The 21,357-nt window shown below is 37.2% G+C and overlaps 1 protein-coding gene across 4 annotated transcripts; it reads left to right on the top strand.

The window, feature by feature from the left end:
- The first annotated feature begins 1,781 nt into the window (after positions 1–1,781).
- ELOC (elongin C) lies at positions 1,782–20,555 on the top strand. 4 transcript variants are annotated; one of them, XM_082674998.1, is made up of 5 exons: positions 1,787–1,838; positions 2,117–2,179; positions 11,724–11,777; positions 13,700–13,843; positions 18,716–20,555. In XM_082674998.1, exons 3-5 carry the CDS (start codon positions 11,774–11,776, stop codon positions 18,904–18,906), a joined length of 339 nt encoding a protein of 112 aa, XP_082531124.1. In that variant the 5' UTR covers positions 1,787–1,838; positions 2,117–2,179; positions 11,724–11,773; the 3' UTR covers positions 18,907–20,555. The 4 variants fall into 4 exon arrangements, with proteins under 4 accessions (XP_082531123.1, XP_082531124.1, XP_082531125.1 ...); XM_082674997.1 differs by lacking the exon at positions 2,117–2,179 and having other exon boundaries at positions 1,782–1,838; XM_082674999.1 differs by lacking the exons at positions 1,787–1,838; positions 2,117–2,179 and adding an exon at positions 2,351–2,528.
- The last annotated feature ends 802 nt before the right edge of the window (positions 20,556–21,357 follow it).

Below are 21,357 nucleotides of genomic sequence, written 5' to 3' on the forward strand. Positions count from 1 at the left end.
TTTCCTCCCCATCCACCAGCCCCCTTCCCCTCCTTTAACATGAGCTAAGGGGCAGAATGGTGTGATGGAAAAAAGAAAAGAAAAATTGTGGTAAAGCTAGTATTTTGATAAGGACCCTAAATGCTTCTTTATACATTACTAGTTTCGAAAATAAATTACGAGAATCTTCGGGGAAAAGAATTTGTCAACAGATTATCAAGATCTTTTAAAATGTTCATATTCTAAAGAAATAGAAACATGGTCAAAGATTTCTGCAGATACTGAACACAGTATTACATGAAGTGATTTAAAAATGGAAATATGGTCAATGTCCAACATTTAAGGAAATACTTAAGTGAGTCCTGGTACATTTAGACAATGTAAGTATATACTGACAATAAAAATGATGCTTGTTGAGATTTTGGTTACAGAAGTGTGGGTTATTGAGGTTTGTTAAGTTGGAAAATAAATAGTATAAATAACCATATATATACACTGTATAATCTATGTAAAAGTGTATTAAAAAACCAAATTTATCTGCAATTTCTGCATTTTTATAAGCATATATTATATTGATTATTTCTGCATTTTATAAGCATATATTATATTGATTACATAATAAATAAAATTTTTAAGTAAAATTTTGTGTTTTTTAAAAAACAGTCCTAGACTAGATTAGCCCTAAATCTGGCATTAGCTGGCCTCAGTATCCTCACCTGGAAAATTCTATCATTCTCTAGGTAACTAACAGAGTGACCCTTATAGAATGTGATAATGCAATGAGGAAAAGGGAAAGTTTTGGAGAAAACAACACTTCTGAAGTAGAGGAGGAAAAGTATAATTGAAAATGGGCCTACATCCTTCTCTTCTCACCCCATTGCCTCTCCTCCCCACCAAATTCTACTCTGAGCTATTATAACCAAAAAACTTTGTTTAATAATTTTTGCAAAGGCTTTGAAAAATTTACCCAGGACGGTCTGTCCGGTATTGCTTTTGCAACACCTTTTATCTGCCAAATGAACTAAAAAAGTCTTGCAGGCAAAAGTCACTAATTAGGTCAACAAACTTTGGATCGCCTGTATCTGTTTTCCCTTTGCGGACATCATTACACAACAGTAGGAGTTGAGCAACTTGCAATGGTGAGAGTCTTGGCCCTACATTCCTTTCATGCCACAGTCCGGTAAACAGAGGGTGAACTTTATTTAGCTGTTTCACCCTTCCTGGAAGGGTGCCTAAATTTCACCAAGGGAAAGAGAGCAAAGACGGCTCTGATTTACAATAGTTCGACTTACAATTTCTTGACTATACGATGGTGTCAAAGCTATATGCATTCAGTAGAAACCATACACAATTTGAAATTTTAATCTTTTCCTGGGCTACCAATATGCAGTATGAAACTCTCTCCCCGGTGTTGAAGCTCCTAATCAGCCACCCAAACAGGAGGGTAAACAACCAATACACTTATACAACCATTGTGTCTTTCACTTTCAGTACAAGTAATCAATAAATTACCTAAGATAATCAACACTTTATTATAAAATAAGCTTTCCATTGTACGATTTCTGCCCAACTGCAGGCTAATGTAAGCATTCTCAGCACATTCTAAGATAAGCTAGGCTAAATTATGTTAGGTCTATTAAATGCATTTTCGACTTACGACATTTTCAAATTCCACTGGGCTTATCAGGACATAACCCCATCTTAAGTGGAGGTAAGATTTGTAAAAATGATAGGTGGATGGGGGTTGGGGAGAAGCGCGCCGGGGAGAGACCGGGAGAGAGAGGAGAGGAAGGAGGGGCAAAGGGGGCGTGGAGTGACAAAGATGGTGTCAGAACTGACTACTGGTGGCAGGACTTTCGGTGAGTGATTTCAGAATCCAGAAGCTGAGCAACCCTGTGGCTGGGAGGGGGCAGGAGGTGGGGGAAAGGCCTCAGAGTGGGGGTGGGGGGCGTGGTTAGTTTTCAGTAAACACTGAAAGGTACCGGGAAGAGAGGAAATGAGGCCAGCGATTTCGCGAGCTGTTGGGATGCTCTTCAACAAGCTCTGCAACTTTTCACAAAAGACAAGCTGCTTCATAAAGAGCACGATCTTGTTAGCATAGCAACCGCACTCCCACTATCCAATCTTTCCTCTGCAGATAGTCTCCGACCTCTACGCGTACCCCCAAACGAGCGGCAGGAACAACCTCCAAAATTACAAGGTTCTTAACATTCAGCGTGAGAAACTACAAGTCCCAGGTTGCAGTGCTGCCTCAACCAAACACGACACTACCCGCCAGATAAACTACAAATCCCAGGATGCAATGCTGCCTCGGCCCCCACCCCCCAGCCCCCCGACCCCCAGCACCTCTTTGAGGATGCAGTCCCCGCGGAAATCAGATCAGGATTGGCGCTGCATGCTGGGAGTCAAAAGACCCAGAATAGGATTGGTTGAGACTTTCCAGGGACTACCGTCCTTTTAGGCTTGGCCTGTGGGAGAAGGGAGGGGACGCTGCGCACTTCCTGTAGACGCTGGCGGGCGACGGACTCAGGGAGTCCCCGCCTCACTAGGTACTAATCTCCCGCGCGTAGAAAGCGTCCGTGACCCAGCGGAAGTGATTCCTCCAACTGCCCCGGAACCCACGGCGGCAAGCAGCTGGGGGTGGGGGGGTGGCCCTGGTGTAGGGGCTGTGGCGGTGCGCGTGGACCCGGTGCGGTGGCTGTGGTTGCTGCGTGGCTGACGAGTGAGTCTCGGTCTGGGGTGGGAACGGAGCTCCGGGCCTGCGTGGGGGACGGGGGAGGCTCCTAGTGGGCGCGCTCGCCATCCCACTTCCCACCCCTTCCCATTTGGGCGGGGAAGGAACGGAAGCTCTTAACCTTCCCTGGCCTCTTCGGCTCTTGGTTTGGGGGAGGGGAGAGGAGGGCGGCGGGACCTTTCCTGGCGCCGCTCGGTGGGCTTGGAAAAGGGTGGAAGGAGGGGCGGCGGCCGGCGAGACTGGGCCTCCTCGGGGTTAAACGCGGGCAGGGTGGAGTTAGGAGCATGGCAGCCCTATCTCTTTCCCTTTTTGCTTTCCCCGGGTGCACTCAGATTCGTTCTTTCCTTGGGGTCAGCCCCTAGTTATAGAAGAGGGCCTTCGCTCTTCCCAGTTGCGGGACCCCGAGAAGTTTACCAACTTGTTGGGTGATCTCTGCCCGACTTGGTGTTTTGGGGCTGCCGTGCATCTGCCTCCCAGTCTCATCTGAAAGGAGGTATCTAGTGTCAAGTACAGTGGCCATTAAGTTTCTCTTATGGAACCTCTTTAATACAGCTATGGAGTTTGAATTATTAGTGCGAGCATTTCTACTCTGCATCGCCTTCAGTGTGGAAAACAACCGCAATCCTTTAGAGTTTTAAAACCTCATTTTCAAACTGCCAGATTTGCTTTCTGATCCCCAACTAGTTTCCTTTTTTGCTTAGTGGACTAAAATGATACGTCTCGGATCTCGTTGACATTATAATTGTGGTATAATTCATGATGTTGAAATATCACTGTTCACACGTGGATTCATTCATTTTGGAGATACAGTGGCAAGGAGACAACTATGGTCCCTGTCATCGTGGGTATTAAGTGCTTATTGCCAGTGATGATTTTGGCTTCATACTTAATTTTTAAATGTCCTTTTTTTTCTTAAGTGTGAGATTTACCTAATAACTATCTACCATTCCAAAAAATATATATGGATATAAATTTATTTAAAATGGAAGATACTAGTTTCATTACATTATGGTAATTCTGTAATATAGTCAGTAGTTTGTAGTCAGAAGTTATAGTCAGTTCTATATATCCAGTTCCAAAGTAATATTTATATCTTATAAATTGCTTGTTTGGGTTTTTTGGGTAGATTTTTTTCAGTACTAGAAAATAATCTGGAAAATCTTTGTATTTACACTGGTATGTGTTAATGCATTTCAGCTAACCTGTCCTAAATGTTTACTGTTCCATTATTAAATAAGATCAGAAAAAGCTCACCCAGTGATGCTCAAAATTTCAAGCCTAGGTGATTAAGAAAACAGTAGTGCCATTCACTCAACTCTTTATTGAGCATCTTTTGTATGCTAGGTACTAAATGAGGCCTGCCCTCACCGAGCTTGAGGAAAGAGGCTATACATTATGTAAGCAAATACAGTTTCAGGTGGTGATAAACGTGAAGAGACTGTATCTAGATTAGAGTTAGATTAAGTTACAGGACTAGGGTGTGGTGTCTGCTTTTGAAAGGAAGTGATCAAGGAAGACCTACCTCTCTGAGGCGTTAATGCTTTGCCTGGAGACTAAAATAATAAAGATCTGAAGGAAGAATTTTTCAGACAGCAGTAACTGTAAATGCATAGACCTTAAGGGAGGAATGAACTTGACCTATTAAAATACTTAGAAGGCCAGTATGGCTGGACGTTAATGAAGGAAGAGTGATGGGAGATGAGATCAGAGTGGTTAGCAAGGAGTAAATAAGATGGAACTTTACAGTCCTTGTTCTGTCTGTAATGAGAAGCCATTAGAGGATTTTGTGCAGGGGAGTGATACCTGGCTTATGCTTTTGATGACTGATTGCTGAGTGGCAAACTGAGAGTTGGAGGAAAGTGGAAAAACCAGCCCCTAAGGAGGCTGGTAGTTCAGTTGCCATGTGGTAGCTTGAACTAGAGATGTAGAGTTGGAAGTTAGTGAGAAGTGGTCTGATTTGGAATGTAATTTGAAGGTGGAGCCAAATGGTTCTTACCTTCGCCCCAGGACGAAGAACAATTTGGAGGAGTCACCTGTTTTGCCCGAGCATCTGGGTGAACAGTAGCACCGTTTACTGGAATGAGGAAGACTGGGGCAGGTGAACTGGTTTCTGAGCAATAAAGCAGGAGTTCTGTATAGAGTGTACTCAGGTGGATGACTTTATACCGCTCAGAATATGTGCAGTAGGCAAGTAGGATATCCACTGCTGGTGCTCAGGGGAGAAGTCAGGCTAGGGAGGTAATCTTGGAGTCATATTTTACTTGTGATATTTAAAACTATGGACCAGAGGACATCAAATAAAGAGTATTAATGGAGAAGAGGGCAGATGTCTGGGAGCACTCGGGTCAGAGGAAGAGCAAACAGTGACAGAAGCAGAAAGGCCAGGAGGGTGTGGAATCTGTAATGCTAAGGGAAGAAAATGTTTCAGAAAAGAGGGCGGAGTCAACTGTAAAACCCTAAGAGTAAGATGATGATGAAAAATTGACCCAGAGGGGACTTCCCTGGCAGTCCAGTGGTCAAGACTCCGCGCTTCCAATGCAGGGGGCCCGGGTTCGATCCCTGGTCCAGAGCTAGATCCCACATGCATGCCGCAACTAAGACCCCCGTGCAGCCAAATAAATAAATAAATATTTTTAAATGAATAAATAAAATAATTTAAAAAATTGACCCAGTGACCAAGTAGTTGAAATTTGACAAGAGCACTTTGAATGGACTAGAGGTCTAAAAAGTCTGATCAGTATGGGTTATAGAGAAGTGTATGGTAGTGATGATGTTACAGCATTTTGATATGTTGAATTATGGCAGGACAAAGTCCTTGGATCACTGTGCTTAGCTGGAAACGTTGGCCTTGCATAGGAAGGATCATTTTTACTCAACTTTTGAAACAGGAAGTATATGGTATATAGATGCAGGTAGGATGAAGGTAGAAAGATAAGGCAGTTGAAGTGACTTGTTTCTGTTTTGCTGGTGAAATAAGTGAAGTTGTCAGGGTAGGGAGGAGAGGTATGTTGGAGGTTTAGGGGATGCCGTGAATTTTCTCAGAGTAGGAAAGCCAGTTGACTAGGTAGGAGGATCAGTCCGACACCAAGTATCTGTTTAAAGTGTGTGGGCATAAATTTAAAATTGAGACCAGTCACAATGGTTGTGACTTTTCTTCAGCCAATTCAGTCTTTGGTTGAGGCCTGAGCTCGGTGGAGAATCGGGTTTGGCCAGGGTTGGGATTTGGGTGGGTAGCTACGTCAGAGGAGAGGGCAGGGAGTTAAGGGTGTAAGGGCTGCGAGGCACGCATGGTGCCGGTCTTCATGAACTCTTCACAGTGGGATGAAGCAAGGTCAGGGTTGGGTTTATATTTGTTTACTTTCAGCCCATCATTTAAAGGTTCTTTTTAATTATTTTATTGTGTGTAGAATCTATAATTAGGTACACACTATATAGTGAAGTACTTGTTCATACTTTTTAGACCAAAACAAAGGAGTTCAGAGATCATTGTCTAAGAGGGAGATTAGGTAGGTTACAGGGTAAGGCAGACAAGACAGCCTCAGTGGGAACACACAGCACTCTAGAGCTCTTGAGTTGTGTGCTGTGTGGGAGTGACTCTTGCTTAATAAAGTGGGAAATTGGGAGTTATGGGCAGTTTGTTGTAGAGGGAGGGTGAATTTCACATGGGTTCAGTCATGAAATGGTAGAGCTGGAAGGGACTTTAGGCACAGTTGAGTCCCATTTCCTCATTTGGGACATGAAGAAACAGAAGTCTTATCATTTAACCTATCTGGGTCTCAAGATAGAAATGCACAGAGTAGAAATTCAAATATGGACTTCTAACGACACTGAGTTACTTTGCCAAAAGTATTAAAACTGCCTGCACAAGAGTTAAGTACTATAGGAGCATTGTTATAAATTGAATAAGCCAGAATGAGAATTTTATCTCATCCTGAGATAAATAAATTCAGCGACACTATAAGCACATTCTAGGCAAGATATTCTGATGTCTTGTTACAAACTGGAATTGTGTAACTTCTGTCAATTTGTATTAATGGCCAAAGCCGCTCTTCTTGCCTCTTCAAATAGACCTAAACATTAGATAATTTTTGGTTAATGTAATTTACTTTGTTTTCCAAATTAATCATATTCTTACATATTGTTAAGAATAAGTCATCAGGCTGACTGACGATTGTTTCCTTCATGAGTGGCTTAGTTCCGCATACTTGTTTCTTTTTAAAAATCAGTTTTAAATCATAGTTTCCTAGTTATTTGTACTTTCAAACACGTATTTTTATGATTTTTTTTTGAAAATTGAAGTATAATTGACGCACAGCACTACATTAGTTCCAGGTGCACAGCATAGTGATTCTATATTTCTATACATTATAAAATGATCACCACAATAAGTCTGGTGCCATCTGTCACTATACAGAGATATTACAATATTATTGACTATATTCCCCACGCTGTAGATTTCATCCCCATGACTCAGGACTCCTAACTGGCAGTTTGTACCTCTTAATCTCCCTTGCCTACTTCACTCATTCCCCCACCCCCTCCCCCGTGGCAGTCACTGGTTTGTTCTCCTGTATCTGTGAGTCTGTGGTTCTGTTTTGTTGTGTCCATTCATTTTGGTTTTTAGATTCCACATATAAGTGAAATCATGCAGTTTTTGTCTTTCACTGTCTGACTTGTTTCACTTAGTATAATACCCATGTTGTCACAAATGGCAAGATTTCATTCTTTTTTATGGCTGAGTAATATTCCATTATATGAGTAATCTTGTAGCATGTATGTGTGTATGTATCATATCTTTATCCATTCATCTATCAATGGGCACTTAGGTTGCTTCCATATCTTGACTATTGTAAATAATGCTACAGTGAATGTAGGGGTGTGTGTCTTTTTGAATTAGTGTTCTTGTTGTCTTTAGAAAAAATACACAGAAATGGAATGCTGGATCCATGGTAGTGCTTCCATGCTGTTTTCCATAGTGACTGCACCTATTTACAGTCCCACCAGCACTGCGTGAGGGTTCCCTTTTCTCCACATCCTTGCCAAAAATGATGATAGCCATTCTGACAGGTCTGAGGTGGCATCTCGTTGTGGTTTCAATTTGCATTTCCCTGGTGATTAATGATGTTGAGTATCTTTTCATGTATTTGTTGGCTGTCTGTGTGTTGTGTGTCTTCTTTGGGAAAATGTCTATTTAGGTCCTCTGCACTTTTTTTTTTTTTGCGATACGCGGGCCTCTCACTGCTGTGGCCTCTCCCATTGCGGAGCACAGGCACCGGATGCGCAGGCTCAGCGGCCATGGCTCACGGACCCAGCCGCTCCGCGGCATGTGGGATCTTCCCGGACCGGGGCACGAACCCGTGTCCCCTGCATCGGCAGGCGGACTCTCAACCACTGCGCCACCAGGGAAGCCCATCTGCTCATTTTTTAATTGGGGTTGTTTGGGGTTTTTTTGATATTGAGTTGCATGAGTTCTTTATATATTTTGGGTATTAACCCCTTATCAGACAGATTGTTTGCAAACATCTTCTCCCATTCAGTAGGTGGCATTTTAATTATGTTGATGGTTTTGTTTGCTGTGCAGAAGTTTTTTACTTAGTTTGATGTAGTCCCATTTGTTCATCTTTGCTTTTGTTTCCCTTGCCTGAGGAGGCATATCCCAAAAAATACTGCTAAGACCAATGTCAGAGAACGCACTATGTTTTCTTCTAGGAGTTTTATGATTTCAGGTCTTACATTTAAGTATTTGAGTTTATTTTTATATATAGTATGAGACAGTAGTTCAGTTTGATTCTTTTGCAGTAGCTGTCCAGTTTTCCCAACACCATTTATTGAAGAGGCTGTCTTTTTTCCCACTGAATATTCTTGGCTCTTTTGTCATAGATTAATTGATCATATAAGTGTGGGCTTATTTCTGGGCTCTCTGTTCTGTTCTATTGATCTATGTGACTGTTTTTTACATACTGTCTTGATTACTGTAGCTTGTAGTAGTGATTTGAAATCAGGGAGCATGGTACCTTCAGCTCTGTTCTTCTTTCTCAAAATTGTTTTGGCTATTCAGGGTTATTTTTATATTTTTTTTTTTCCAGCAGAAAACATGAGGTTAATAGGTGAGAAATCCCTCATTTTACTTAAATGACATCAACCTGTACCTATCATTCTAATCTGCTTTTTAAAAAATTAAGTTTATCTTGGTATTTCCATGTTATTATATATATAGGTTTAACTTTTCCTTTTCACTGCCCCATAATATTTCAAAAGTATAAATATACTATTTTTGTTTAGTATCACCTATTTCCCCTTCCCTCCAAAACTTGGTTCTTAGCAAGTTTTAATGTTTTAGTTTTCTTATTACCATTGGGGTCAAACATTTTTATACAGGTCTATGAGCTATTTGTATTTTTTCTTCTGCTATTTTTCTAGAGTTCAGTGGGGTTTTTTTACATTTGGTTCTTTAAACTGTAGTGTGTTTTTGTGAGTGATGTCGGTTAGACATCTAACCTTATTTTTTCCAGGTAAATAACCAATGTAAAAAAGCAAAAAGATACAAAGAATAGATTTGCAGCTGTTGCTCTCATCTACTTAGCTAATCCAAGCAAGTCAGCTGAAAAACTATTAGAACTAATAAGAGTTTATGAAGATCATGGAATACAAGCTCAACTTACCGAATTTAAAAGGTTTTCTTTAAAACACCAGCAATAACCTTTCAGAAAGTATAATCGAGAAAACAGATCCCATTCATAATGGGAACTATAAAGTACCTAAAAGTAGACCTAATGAGAAATGTGTAATAACAAAATGTGGACTTGCCCAACTCCTTAGCAAAAACATGTTTATCACACTATTGTAATTAAAACAGTGGGGATATTGGTCAGGTATAAACAGATTGATGGAACAGAATACAGTCTAGAAATCCATGTAGTAATATAGTATATGATAAGGGTAACATTTCAAATCAGAAAAGGGATGGGCTGTTTGAAGATCTTTTTGGTGTTCAAAGATACTAGGATAAAAACTGATTTCAGTGTAGGCCCTAGGCTAGAATTTCTAAGTATTTGTTAGATAATAAAAATCTAAAAAATAGAAAACTATAAAAAAGTAATGTTTCTGTATAACACTGTAAAAGCACAATGACATCAAGCCTTTGTTCATGTCTTCTGCCTGGAACTATTCTCAACCCACTGTTCAACCACTTCCTCTTACCTACCTAATTCATACATACCTAATTCGGTTGTGGAGTAGATGTTCAGATGTTCACACTGAGATTTTGTAGCCCCAAACTTAGATTTGTATAGGTTATTTGTGGGTTAAGTCCTAATTTAATCATATTTCAAATACTTTTAACTTCCACGTAGGAATCAGTGTTTACTCCTAATTGTTAGTGTTGATTTACTCTTTCTTTGTTAGTGATGGGGAGCTCCCTCCTCCCGCAACCTTGACCCTTTTGTAAATGATGGAATTGATTTACTATGTTAAGAAGTCTGTAGAAAAACTGTTGCTACCCAAAGGGCTTCTCAGGTGTGACTTTTCATGGTTGCTTAGCTACTGCTGGTTAAGTAAACAACCTGGGTGTTTTGCTCTGGAGATTTTCCAGAGAAAAGTTGGCACTTGAAATTCTTCTTCTTCTAGCTTTTCTAGCATGTTTTCCTTTTTTTTGTGTTTTAGAAGGAGTACAAAGCAGTATGAACAGAAGAAAATAATAATGACTGATAAATTTTTTAATTGCTTACTACTTTGACCAAAAAATGACAGAGTACTGTTTTTAAATTTTAAATAACTATCTAAGGATTTATATCAGCACCTCTCAGCAGTAGTGGAAAAGAAGTTTTAACAGGAGCCAGAATTTGTTACCATGGTGGTATGGAATAATGGAAGGGAGCGTGGGCTCTAAAGCAAACCTACCCAGGTTTAAATTCTTATGTTGCCACTTAAGCTGTAGAAGCCTTGAGCAGGTAGCAGCCTCCTCATGTTTTCTCATCTCTAAAATGGGAATGATAATTCCCCTGTGGAAGTGTTGTTTTAAAATAAGACAATGTATGCAAGGCATTTAATGCAACGTTTACACTCATTAGGCCCTCAAATGGTTGGTAAAAACGTTACATTGCCCCTGCTGCCTTTCTCTCACATTAGACATGGTACTTTAAATACCTCCCTACATGCTTGGGGAGTGTTCTAGACTAACATTTAATTTTTCCCCTGACTCTGTCAACACCTGGAGCATTCAGCTTCTCTATACATCAATGATGTTTTTTAAGGTGAGGGATTACATAGGTTTATTGGTCAGGAATTTCTTAGAGAACAGGATAATTAGGATACACTGTTTTTCTGATAATGACATAAAAAATAATATTCGGATGAAAAAATCCTCCTTCGAAGAAATGCTGTTAAAATACAAATTACTGAAAACATGAGCTCTTTTCCTTTGGTAGTCATTTCTTTCGTGAAATTTAAGATTTCTCAAAAATTAAATTTTTTTTTAACACTTCGTTGTTACATCTCAGAACTTTGGTAGCCTCTGTGCAGAAGGGATGGAACAGTAAAATGTATTATAGATGTGCACACTTACATAAGAAGAGGGCAAGCCTTACCTTTTTTATTCACAGGAAAGCTACTTCACATCCTTGGATTTATCATGTTGTCATTCATTTAGCAGATACTTGCTTTAATGTTTACCAGTATCTAGTAGCTATAGTATACAAAGATGATTAAGGCCAAGGGTGTCTCCTTCAAGTTCAGTTCAGCTCCTAAGGAACAACATATGTGTTTTTAAACTGTTGTCAGAATAGTTACCTTAAAAAGGCGGGGGGAAAATCTGTATTTAGACTTTACTGTCCTGGAGGTGATCATCTTCTCTCAGATGTTCAGAAACTTGATACTGTTCCATATTGTGGTGGCTGGGAAACTTACATAGCAGAGAGAGTCCTTGCACTTGTAACACCAAGGACGTATTAAAAAATAATGGGAAAACATGTTATTCTGGCATTAATCTCAATATAGTATTGTTATATTTCAGGAAACTACTAAAGTTCCTGTGGACTCAAAGTAGAATTTCATAAGAACATAATGGGTAAGTTATATAAAAGTCATTTTGTAGTTCAATTAGTTGAAGCTTTCTTCTCAAAGATAGGCCTTTGAAGTCAGTGAATGCAAGGAAGAAAGTAGAGTAGACTGAAATTAGTTGTTTAAATCAGCAGCTTATGTTTATTATATATTTCTGAAAAGCAGATCAGTAACATTATTATGCCAAATTTAATTTGTGATTGCTAGTTATTGTACCTTAGGAAATTAGAAACTCTCCCAACATACATAGAAAGTGGTTTCTCTTGCCAAAAAAAAAAAAAAATACTGGAAGTATAAATTTAAATAATTGATAATTTTTATTTTTGTTCTCAGAGGTTGGCAAAAACTGCTAAAAATCTGTACTCTTGAATAGTCTATAATTAGAAGTTACATGCATCTTTATGAGTCCCCCAGCTTTTTATTATGAAAAATTGCAAGAATAATACACTATAGCCTTCACTAGTTAACGTTTTGTCATATTTGCTTTTCCTGCGTGTATACGTTTGTATGTGTTTATGTACCCACATATACACACAAAAACACACATAAGCTTTTTTTTCTGTTCTATTTATTAATTGTACATGTAATACTCCACACCTAAATGCTTAAGCATGCATCTCGTAATTCAGTCCATATTCAGAATTTCAGTTTTTTCAATAGTGTTCTTTACAGTGGGTTTATTATTTTTAAATCCAGGGTCCAATCAAGGATTTACTTATTGCATTAATTTATCTCTTTTGTGTTCTTTAAACAGTTCCCTACTTTTGGGATTGGGTGAGGAGTGAGGTCTTTCATGACTCATTTAAATTTAGATTTGTCTGAGTATTTCCTCCTCATTAGATTCAGGTTAAACGTTTTTGGCAGTGGTAGTACGTAAGTGACTTTGATATTTGTTAATCTCAGTTTTAGGGATTTCTAAATTAATAACAAATGAATGAGTAAATGGATGTTTGTAACTGAACAGTACTTCAGCTTCACCCTCTGTACTTCTCCTTGCTAAGTCTTCCTAAGTTTTTAGAATAAGCCTTAATATATTTTCTTTCAGATATTGGTACCATAAAAATTAAAATTCTGTCGGTACAAAATTGTAAAGTTATACGTGTGAGAAAAGATCTTAAAGGGTTGTATAAAAATACATACTCCCTCAGAAAGTTACGTTGAGCCAGTTCCTGTGGCTGAAGCCGGCATGGTGGCATTGAGGATAGCTGGTAGCTACCTCACCTCTACTTTGAATTTTTAAAGATTGATTATTTGTCTGTAGTCATTGTTTCAATATTCATGCAATAATTTAAACTGGGCAGTAAAATTTTTTGATCGTTTTTTTATGGATCAAGAGTAAAATGCTGAGTAACGAAGGCCCTAAATTTTAGAATACGGGGCTTGTCAGAAGTTGCGCTCACATGGCATATGAACATTTATTCATAAACACACTATGCATCTTACTTTAAAAATGAGTATTTCAGGTCATAGAATTAAAGTTTTACTATTTGAATATTTTCTTTTAGTCTTCAAATTTAAATGTGCTGCTGTGTTCACAAATTGTTAATACTTCCATGAAAAATACTGGTAAATTTTCATCTAAAGTAAACATCCTTGGGAGTTCCCTGGTGGTCCAGTGGTTAGGAATTGGCGCTTTCTCTGCTGTGGCCCATTTTCAATCCCTGGTTGGGGAATTAACATCCCAGAAGCCATGTGGCCAAAAATTAAAAATAAAAATAAATAAAGTAAACATCCTTGAATGTAAAGTTTATTCTGATATTGGAAAATATTTAGAGAATAATAAAATAAGGAGTTAAAAAGTTTAAAATCTTGGTGGCTATTACTCTCCAGAAATGTTTCTGCTCTGAGTTATTCATATACTAACCTTGGTAAACCTGTTTATTTTTAATAAATTTTGTGATTTGAAAATTATCTTACTACATACTTTAGATGGAGAAGAGAAAACCTATGGTGGCTGTGAGGGCCCTGACGCCATGTATGTCAAATTGATATCTTCGGATGGTCATGAATTTATTGTAAAAAGAGAACACGCGCTAACATCAGGAACAATAAAAGCCATGTTGAGTGGCCCAGGTAGGTACATTTCTTTATTTCCTCTTAATATATCCTCACTTTTTTAATGTTTCATGAATGTGTTTTCAAGTCGAATTAAATGACTCATAACATTAAAAGAAAGATAGTAACTGTTCTAACATTAATTACTACATGGTTATGTTGCATTGGGGAAAAAGTGGCTTCTGCTATTTCCTGTTTTCAGTTATTTACCATAGTTTCAATAAAACCTAATTGATTCTTTTGTAATAGGAAGGATCATTTTCCTATGTTTCCATGGTCAGTTCACCACAGAAGGACTCTGGTGATTTTTGCTCCTGGTTACATGTAAAGTTTACCTATAGAAGTTATTGCTTCCCACATATCTACTGTTCCCATTTTACCTCAAGAAAATTTTTCTTGAGGGTTGGAATTTCCGGAGCATAGGGTAATTCTGTGTTTAACTCTTGGAGGAAACGCTGAACTGTCTGCACAGTGGCTGAACCATTTTACGTTCCTGCCAGCCGTGTACGAGGCTTCCAGTTTCTCCACATCCTCCCTGACATTTGTTATTTTCCATTTTTCTGATTGTAACCATCTTAGTGGGTGTGAAGTGGTATCTCATTGTAATTTTGCTTAGCAATTCCCTAATGACTGATGAAGTTAAATATATCTGCTTGTGCTTGCTGGTCATTTGTATATTTTCTTTTGACGCATATCTATTCAATTTTGTTGCCCATTTTTTAATTGACTTGTCTTTTTGTTGTTGAGTTTAAGAGTTCTTTATAAATTCTGGACACTTTATAAGTTCTTTATAAATTCTGAACTTTATTAAGAGTTCTTTATAAATTCTTTATACCTTATGAGATAAATGATTTGCAAATACTTTCTTCATTCTGTAGGCTGTTTTTTCTTGATAGTATCTTTTGATGCACAGAAGTTTTTTATTTTGATGAAGTCCAATTTATTTTCCCTTTTGTTGTTTCTGATTTTTGGAGTCCTGTCTAAAAATGCATTGCCAAATTCAATGTCATGAAGATTTACCTTATGTTTTCTTACAAGAGTTGTGTTTTAAGCACTTACATTTAGGTTCTTGATTTTAAGTTAATTTTTGCATATAGTGTGAATCAGCTTCATTCTTTTGCATGTGGACATCCCATTACTATTTGTCAGAGAGACCATACTGAATGGTCTTGGCATCCCTGTTGATAATCAGTTGACCATAGGTATGTAGGTTTATTTTTGGGCTCTCGATTTTCCATTGATCTATGTATCTGTGGTTATACCAGTATCACGCTGTTTTGATTTCTGTAGCTTTGTAGTAAGTTTTGAAATTGGGAAGTGTGAGGCCCCCAACTTTGTTTTTCTTTTTCAAAATTGTTTTGGCTATTTCGGATCCTTTGCAATCCCTTTTCTATATTTTTTACTATGGAGATTTTAGAACATGCACAGACTTGGAGAGAATAGCATAACACACCTTCCTGTACCCATCAACTAGCTTCAATAGTTGTCAACATTTTGCCAGTTTTGTTTTGTCTATTATCCTAACTTTTTTTAAAAGAGTATTTCAAGCAAATTCCTGACATTAGGTTATTTCACTTGCAAAATCTATGATAGTCCCCCTGCAACCTCCCCCCTGCTTTTTTTTCCAGACTATCAATTTTACTAGAAACAAAGTTATTTGTATAATGTCCACATCCAGGTTATACTTAATCATGTTTCATCTTGTAAATTCATAATTAGAACTCTAGAGCCTTGAACAGAATCCAGTTTATCTTTCTAGCAAGAATACTTTATAGGTGGAACTCTTGTAGTCCTATTGTATCACGTCTTTTAGCAATGTCAAGACTGATCAGTGGGTTCCAGAGTTATCAAGCTGATTTGTCCATGAGCAATTCCCCAGTCAGACTTTCATATAATATTTAGTTTTAACATTCACTGTGATTATTGCTGAGATTTACTTCATTTGGAATTATAAAACAGATTTTCTAATTCTGTAATTTCTTCTGCATTTATTAGTTAGAACTCTCCTATAAAGAAGAACTATTTGGTTACGCTGAAATATAGACTGTACGGGAAAGAAAAGATAAATGCTTGATTTTTTTTTTTCCCCTTTACGTGCAATTTTTCAGAGTAAAGAATTGGTTCTCCAGCATCCTCCAACAGTAAAGAGTGTTTGTTTTGTTTGTTTTTTTGCATATATACTTTTTATTGGATATTTTTCATTTAGGTGCAGTCATTCTTACTGATGCTCAAACGGCTCCGTTTTTATGCCAGAAGGAGCAGATCAGGTTGGCTCCTGTGTCCTTTTGACACAGTTTTATTAGCCTTGAATAGCTATACTACTTTCTGTAATAAAAAAATTTCTCAGGTTCATTTTGTACATTATTCCTCAATCCTAAAAACAGCCATTCATTAAAGAGCCCTGGGGTTTGGGGGGGGGGTTTCGGTTTGATTTTTTAATGGAAAATGGTACTTAGATACCCCACTGTGGGTGCTAGCAATACTCATTGCTCCTGGGTTGAAGTGCTTTTAGACTTTTCTACTGGACAGAACTAGGATGTACTTTAGGGGAAAAATCCCGATGCCAACAAAATTTTAACTAAAAATTGAGATTAAAGGACTTTTACAAAGTCTGATCTCCTTTAATTTAAAAACAAGAGTTTTATCTTTGAAGCTTCAAACTTTCGGCACCAAACTAATGTTTGCATGAAAAGGAATGAAGTACTGATGCGTGCTACAAGGTGGATGCACCTTAAAACATTATGCTGAGTGAAAGAAGCCAGACACACATTGTTGTATACTTCCATTTGTATGAAATATCCAGAATAGATAAATCCATAGAGACAGAAAGTAGAGGGGAGTTCCCTGGTGGTCTAGTGATTAAGGATTCGGTGCTTTCACCACTGTGGCCTGGGTTCAGTTCCTGGTCAGGGAACTGAGATCATGCAAGCCGCGCAATGTGGCAAAAAAAAAACCCAAAAACATAGAGAAAGAAAGCAGGTTGGTGTTTTCCAGGGGCTGCGGTGTGGGTTTTATTTGGGGTGGCGAAGATGTTTTGGAACCAGATGGAGAGGATGGTTGCTCGGCATTGTGAATGTACACTGAATTGCACATCTTAAGTTGGTGACTTTTATATGAATTTCTTTTTTCTATTATTATTAATTTTTATTGGAGCACAGTTGCTTTACAATGTTGTGTTAGTTTCTTGCTGTACAGCAAAGTGAGTCAGTCATACGTATACATATATCCACTCTTTTTTAGTTTCCTTCCCATTTAGGTCACCACAGAGCATTGAGTAGAGTTCCCTGTGCTCTACAGTAGGTTCTCATTAGTTACCTATTTTATACATAGCAGTGTATATATGTCAGTCCCAATCTCCCAATTCATTCCACCCCCTCTTTCCCACCCAGTAACCATAAGTTTGTTTTCTACATCCGTGACTCTACTTGTTTTGTAAATAAGTTCACTTGTACCCTTTTTTTTTAGATTCCACTTGTAAGCGGTATCATCTGATATTTGTCTTTATGTGTCTGATGTCACTCAGTATGACAGTGTCTCAGTCCATCCATGTTGCTGCAAATGGCATTATTTTCTTTTCTTTTGGCTGAGTAGTAGTCCAATATATATATATGTACCACATCTTCTTTATCCATTCATCTGTCAGTGGACGTTTAGGTTGCTTCCATGTCTTGGCTATTGTAAGTAGTGCTGCTGTGAACATAAGGGTGCATGTATGTTTTCGAATTAGAGTTTTTGTCTTTTCTGGATATACGCCCAGGAGTGGGACTGCTAGATCATATGCTAACTCTATTTTTAGTTTTTTAAGGAACCTCCATACTGTTCTCCATAGTGGCTATACCAATTTATATTCCCACCTGTTATACGAATTTCACCTAAAGAAAACACTAATGTTTGTCTAGTGTCAAAGCCTTAATAAGTGCCTATTGGTAATATTTCATACATACATTTAAGAAAGAGTTTTCGTTATTGGCAAACAAAAATTTACCTCATTGCTATGAATTATCTGCTGAATCCTTCTTTCCTTTCTCCGCATCCCATCCTACCCCCAACCAATAGACAATTACTAGAAAACTTTTAAAATACTACATTCTCAGAAAGTACATTTTTCTGCCTTTTATATTCAGTGCACAGTGCTAGTGCTAGACTGCCAAGAAAATATTTTATCCCAATAGTAAAGAAATCATAGAGCTAAAGAAATTGAGAGATCACTAAAAACAGTGTATGAACTGTTATTAAACAAAGGGAGGAAGTAGCTTATGAGAGCTCATTAACATGACCGTATTTTTAAAAACTAAAGGGGAAAACAATGCATTTACTCTCTTGAAAAGATTCTTTAAGGATAGTGTTTTCACTTATCATTTATATTTACATGACAACATAGCACAGAGCTCTTGCTGGTCTATAAGTACTTAATTCCCTAGACTGAGTCATTTTAATAAAGATTTTTTTTATGTTTCTACTCAGAAATCTACATATTTCATTTGATGCTAGTTGGGTTTATCCTTTTTGCATTATATTAGTTTTGCTAGGGCTGCCATAACAAAGTACCATTGACTGGATGGTTTAAACAGAAATTTATTTTCTCACAGTTTTGGAGGGTGGAAATTAGAGATCAAGGTGTTGACAGAGTTGGTTTCTTCTGAGGTCTCTCTCCTTGCCTTGTAGATGACTGTCTTCTTCCTGTGTCTTCCCACTGTTGTCTTACCTCTGTGTGTCTGCAGCCTCATCTCCTATTCTGATAGGGATGCCAGTCATATTGGATTAGGGCCTTAATTACCTATCTCCAAACATAGTCACATTCAAGTATTGGGGGTTAGGACTTAAACATATGAATTTTGGAGGAACACAGGTCAGCCCATGTATCACGAACAAATTCCTTTTCTTTTCCAGGTCAATTTGCTGAGAACGAAACTAATGAAGTCAATTTTAGAGAGATCCCTTCACATGTGCTATCAAAAGTATGCATGTATTTTACCTACAAGGTTCGCTACACTAACAGCTCCACGGAGATTCCTGAATTTCCAATTGCACCTGAAATTGCACTGGAACTGCTGATGGCTGCAAACTTCCTAGATTGTTAAATAAAATAAATTATAATAAACTGTTAACTTTTTTCAGTATTTAATACCTGTAGTTCAGTTAGTAATTTTTTCATATATAGCATGTTGCCTGTGTGCAATTGAACTTTAAAGTTCATTGCAAAGCAGATTATCTTGTTCTTTTGCATAGCAATCAGAGTTGAAATTTGTTTGCTACATCAACAAATTAAGGACATTTTCACAAATTGAGAAATAAACAAATATGCTAATTCGTAGGTGGTTTTGCCTTATCCTTTGGATGTGATTTTTAAAATTAGAGCAGTGGTGATATAGTAAATGCTGAAATTTAGGCATAAATTCAACACGTTCTACAGGTAAATAATGGGGCTACATATTTTTATGTTTTTAGTGTTTTTTTTAAAAACCTATTCTGATCTTATAGCTGTCATTAGCATTACTAGGGTTATGCAATTGCATATAATTGCATTATAAACATGTTTATAACTTAGCCAAAATATTGATTTTTATAACTGTCAAAGACATGAGAGTTGAAATTTCTTATGTGTCTTTTGATAAACTGCAGTATTGTTTAAGTGTATCTTGTCTTTTTGTTTATTGCTACAATTTAAGAACTTTATTTAAAATCAATTTTGGAAGATTACTAGGTACAGCTTTTGGAGCAGAGACTTTTTGAACTTTAGCCACATGGTCAACAAGTAAACTACATGACTTCAGTTTCATGTGCATTGTGCATTTTGGCCAATCCATTGTATAAAGTTTCCTTTGCAGTATTCATTCTTACATAGTCCCTTGTTGTGATTACACTTCTCATTATTTAAATATGTTTTAAAAGACTCACTATGAACTTTTTCATCTAGATCCTAAGAACAAGACTTCTCTGACAATTCCAGTCTTCCTCCATTCAACTGAAATATTATAAGAAAAACGTGGAGAGATGCAGTGCAAATCTAATAATGCACTTTGATATAGTATATTAATTATCTTCTGTTAATTAAAGTATGTCCCACTAAATATGATATCCATAATCTGGGTCTTCTACTGAACTCAAACTTATAGAAGAGGTCATTCAACTTTTACACTAAGACAAAAAAAGTTTGAAGAACTATAATAGAGCGTCTCTGCTTAGTCGTGGAAAAAGAAGCACTAGAGTTGGGTTTATTATTGTCTCTATCTTAGTAGTAAAACAAAGCTGTTATTATAGGGTCTATAAATTTAAGTCTTCAGCTTACTTCTTTAAGACTGGTTCAATATGGACCAGTTTTTCTGGAACCTGCAAAGACCATAAACAAGATCAATAAAAGTAATTTTTCCTCTTAGAAGACCTAACATTGTTATTGAAAGCAATTAAATATAAATGTTAGTTGCATATATTTCAGTAACATCTTAAGACATACTGTTACATATTTTAGTATAGAATTACCAAGTACTAGAATTATATTCTGCTACTTGGTGACAAATAATGCCAATTATAAACCTAAGTTGTGATCTTAAAGGTCAAGGTGATAGCTAGAATACAGTTTAACTTTGACCCATTTTAGTAGGTTACTTTATATGTTAGGTCCAGAAGTTACCTTAAGTTCAAAATATTGAAATAGAACTGAAAGATTAGGAAAAACTGTATAGCTTGCGGCAAATGATACTTGCATGTTAATAAAGACTATTGACTGAAAGGTTTGATGAACACTTGGTGTTTGATCTTTTTAGCCTTAATTTTCTCTTTTTCTGAGGATGTATGAAACTATTGGCTTCAGGACATCTTGCCATATGATTGAATAGCAGGAATTTTTATTTGGTTCAGTTTAAGAGATGATTTTATATAGTATTGAGACCTTAAATAGTTTTCTGACACTTGGTGATTAGTTTACTTTTTGAATTATGTGCAAATCTACCCAATACTTTTTCTGCACAGAAAATAGTACCACAAAATCCTTTGTTTTATTCAGTTACTATTTCATTTTTGTATTGTCTAGATTATTTTATGCTTTTTAGACTGCTTATCTTTCATGCAATTATTATTGGCAGATAAGTCTCCTTTTGAAGAGCTGTTAATATTGAGGAATACAATCTACTATTAGTAAATTCAGCTCATGTTAAAAGAGAAATACATTTAGAGACATCTTGCTATATATGGAGCTGTCATCTTAGCTGTGGGTCGTTTTGCTAAACTTATCAATTATTCTTTCAAAATGGTACAGGTATTCTGAGAAATTATATAAAGTTGCTGTTAAAGATTGAAGAGTGTTTAAAGCTAGTAATTCCTATCTGTGTAGAGGAAAATTCATACAAATCAACAAAGCTTGGTTGTATTTAGACTTAGCAGTGCTAAGTTGAGCTTCTGCTTAGTTATATCTAAGTTTGGTAAAACACATAAGATCTGGAAATCAATAGATGCAGTTGATTTTATATATAGTGTTTTATTTGCAATATATAAATCTCATTTAATTCCAGGCTAGTCATATTTGTGCTAAGTCT

The sequence above is a fragment of the Grampus griseus genome, assembly GCF_964374135.1.
Source record: "Grampus griseus genome assembly, chromosome: 17".
NCBI lineage: Eukaryota > Metazoa > Chordata > Mammalia > Artiodactyla > Delphinidae > Grampus > Grampus griseus.

Bases quoted from the DNA above. Each gene is read 5' to 3' on its own strand.
- ELOC (XM_082674997.1), top strand. The intron at 13,844-18,715 runs GTAGGTACATTT...TTTCTTTTCCAG, and splicing joins AGCCATGTTGAGTGGCCCAG to GTCAATTTGCTGAGAACGAA.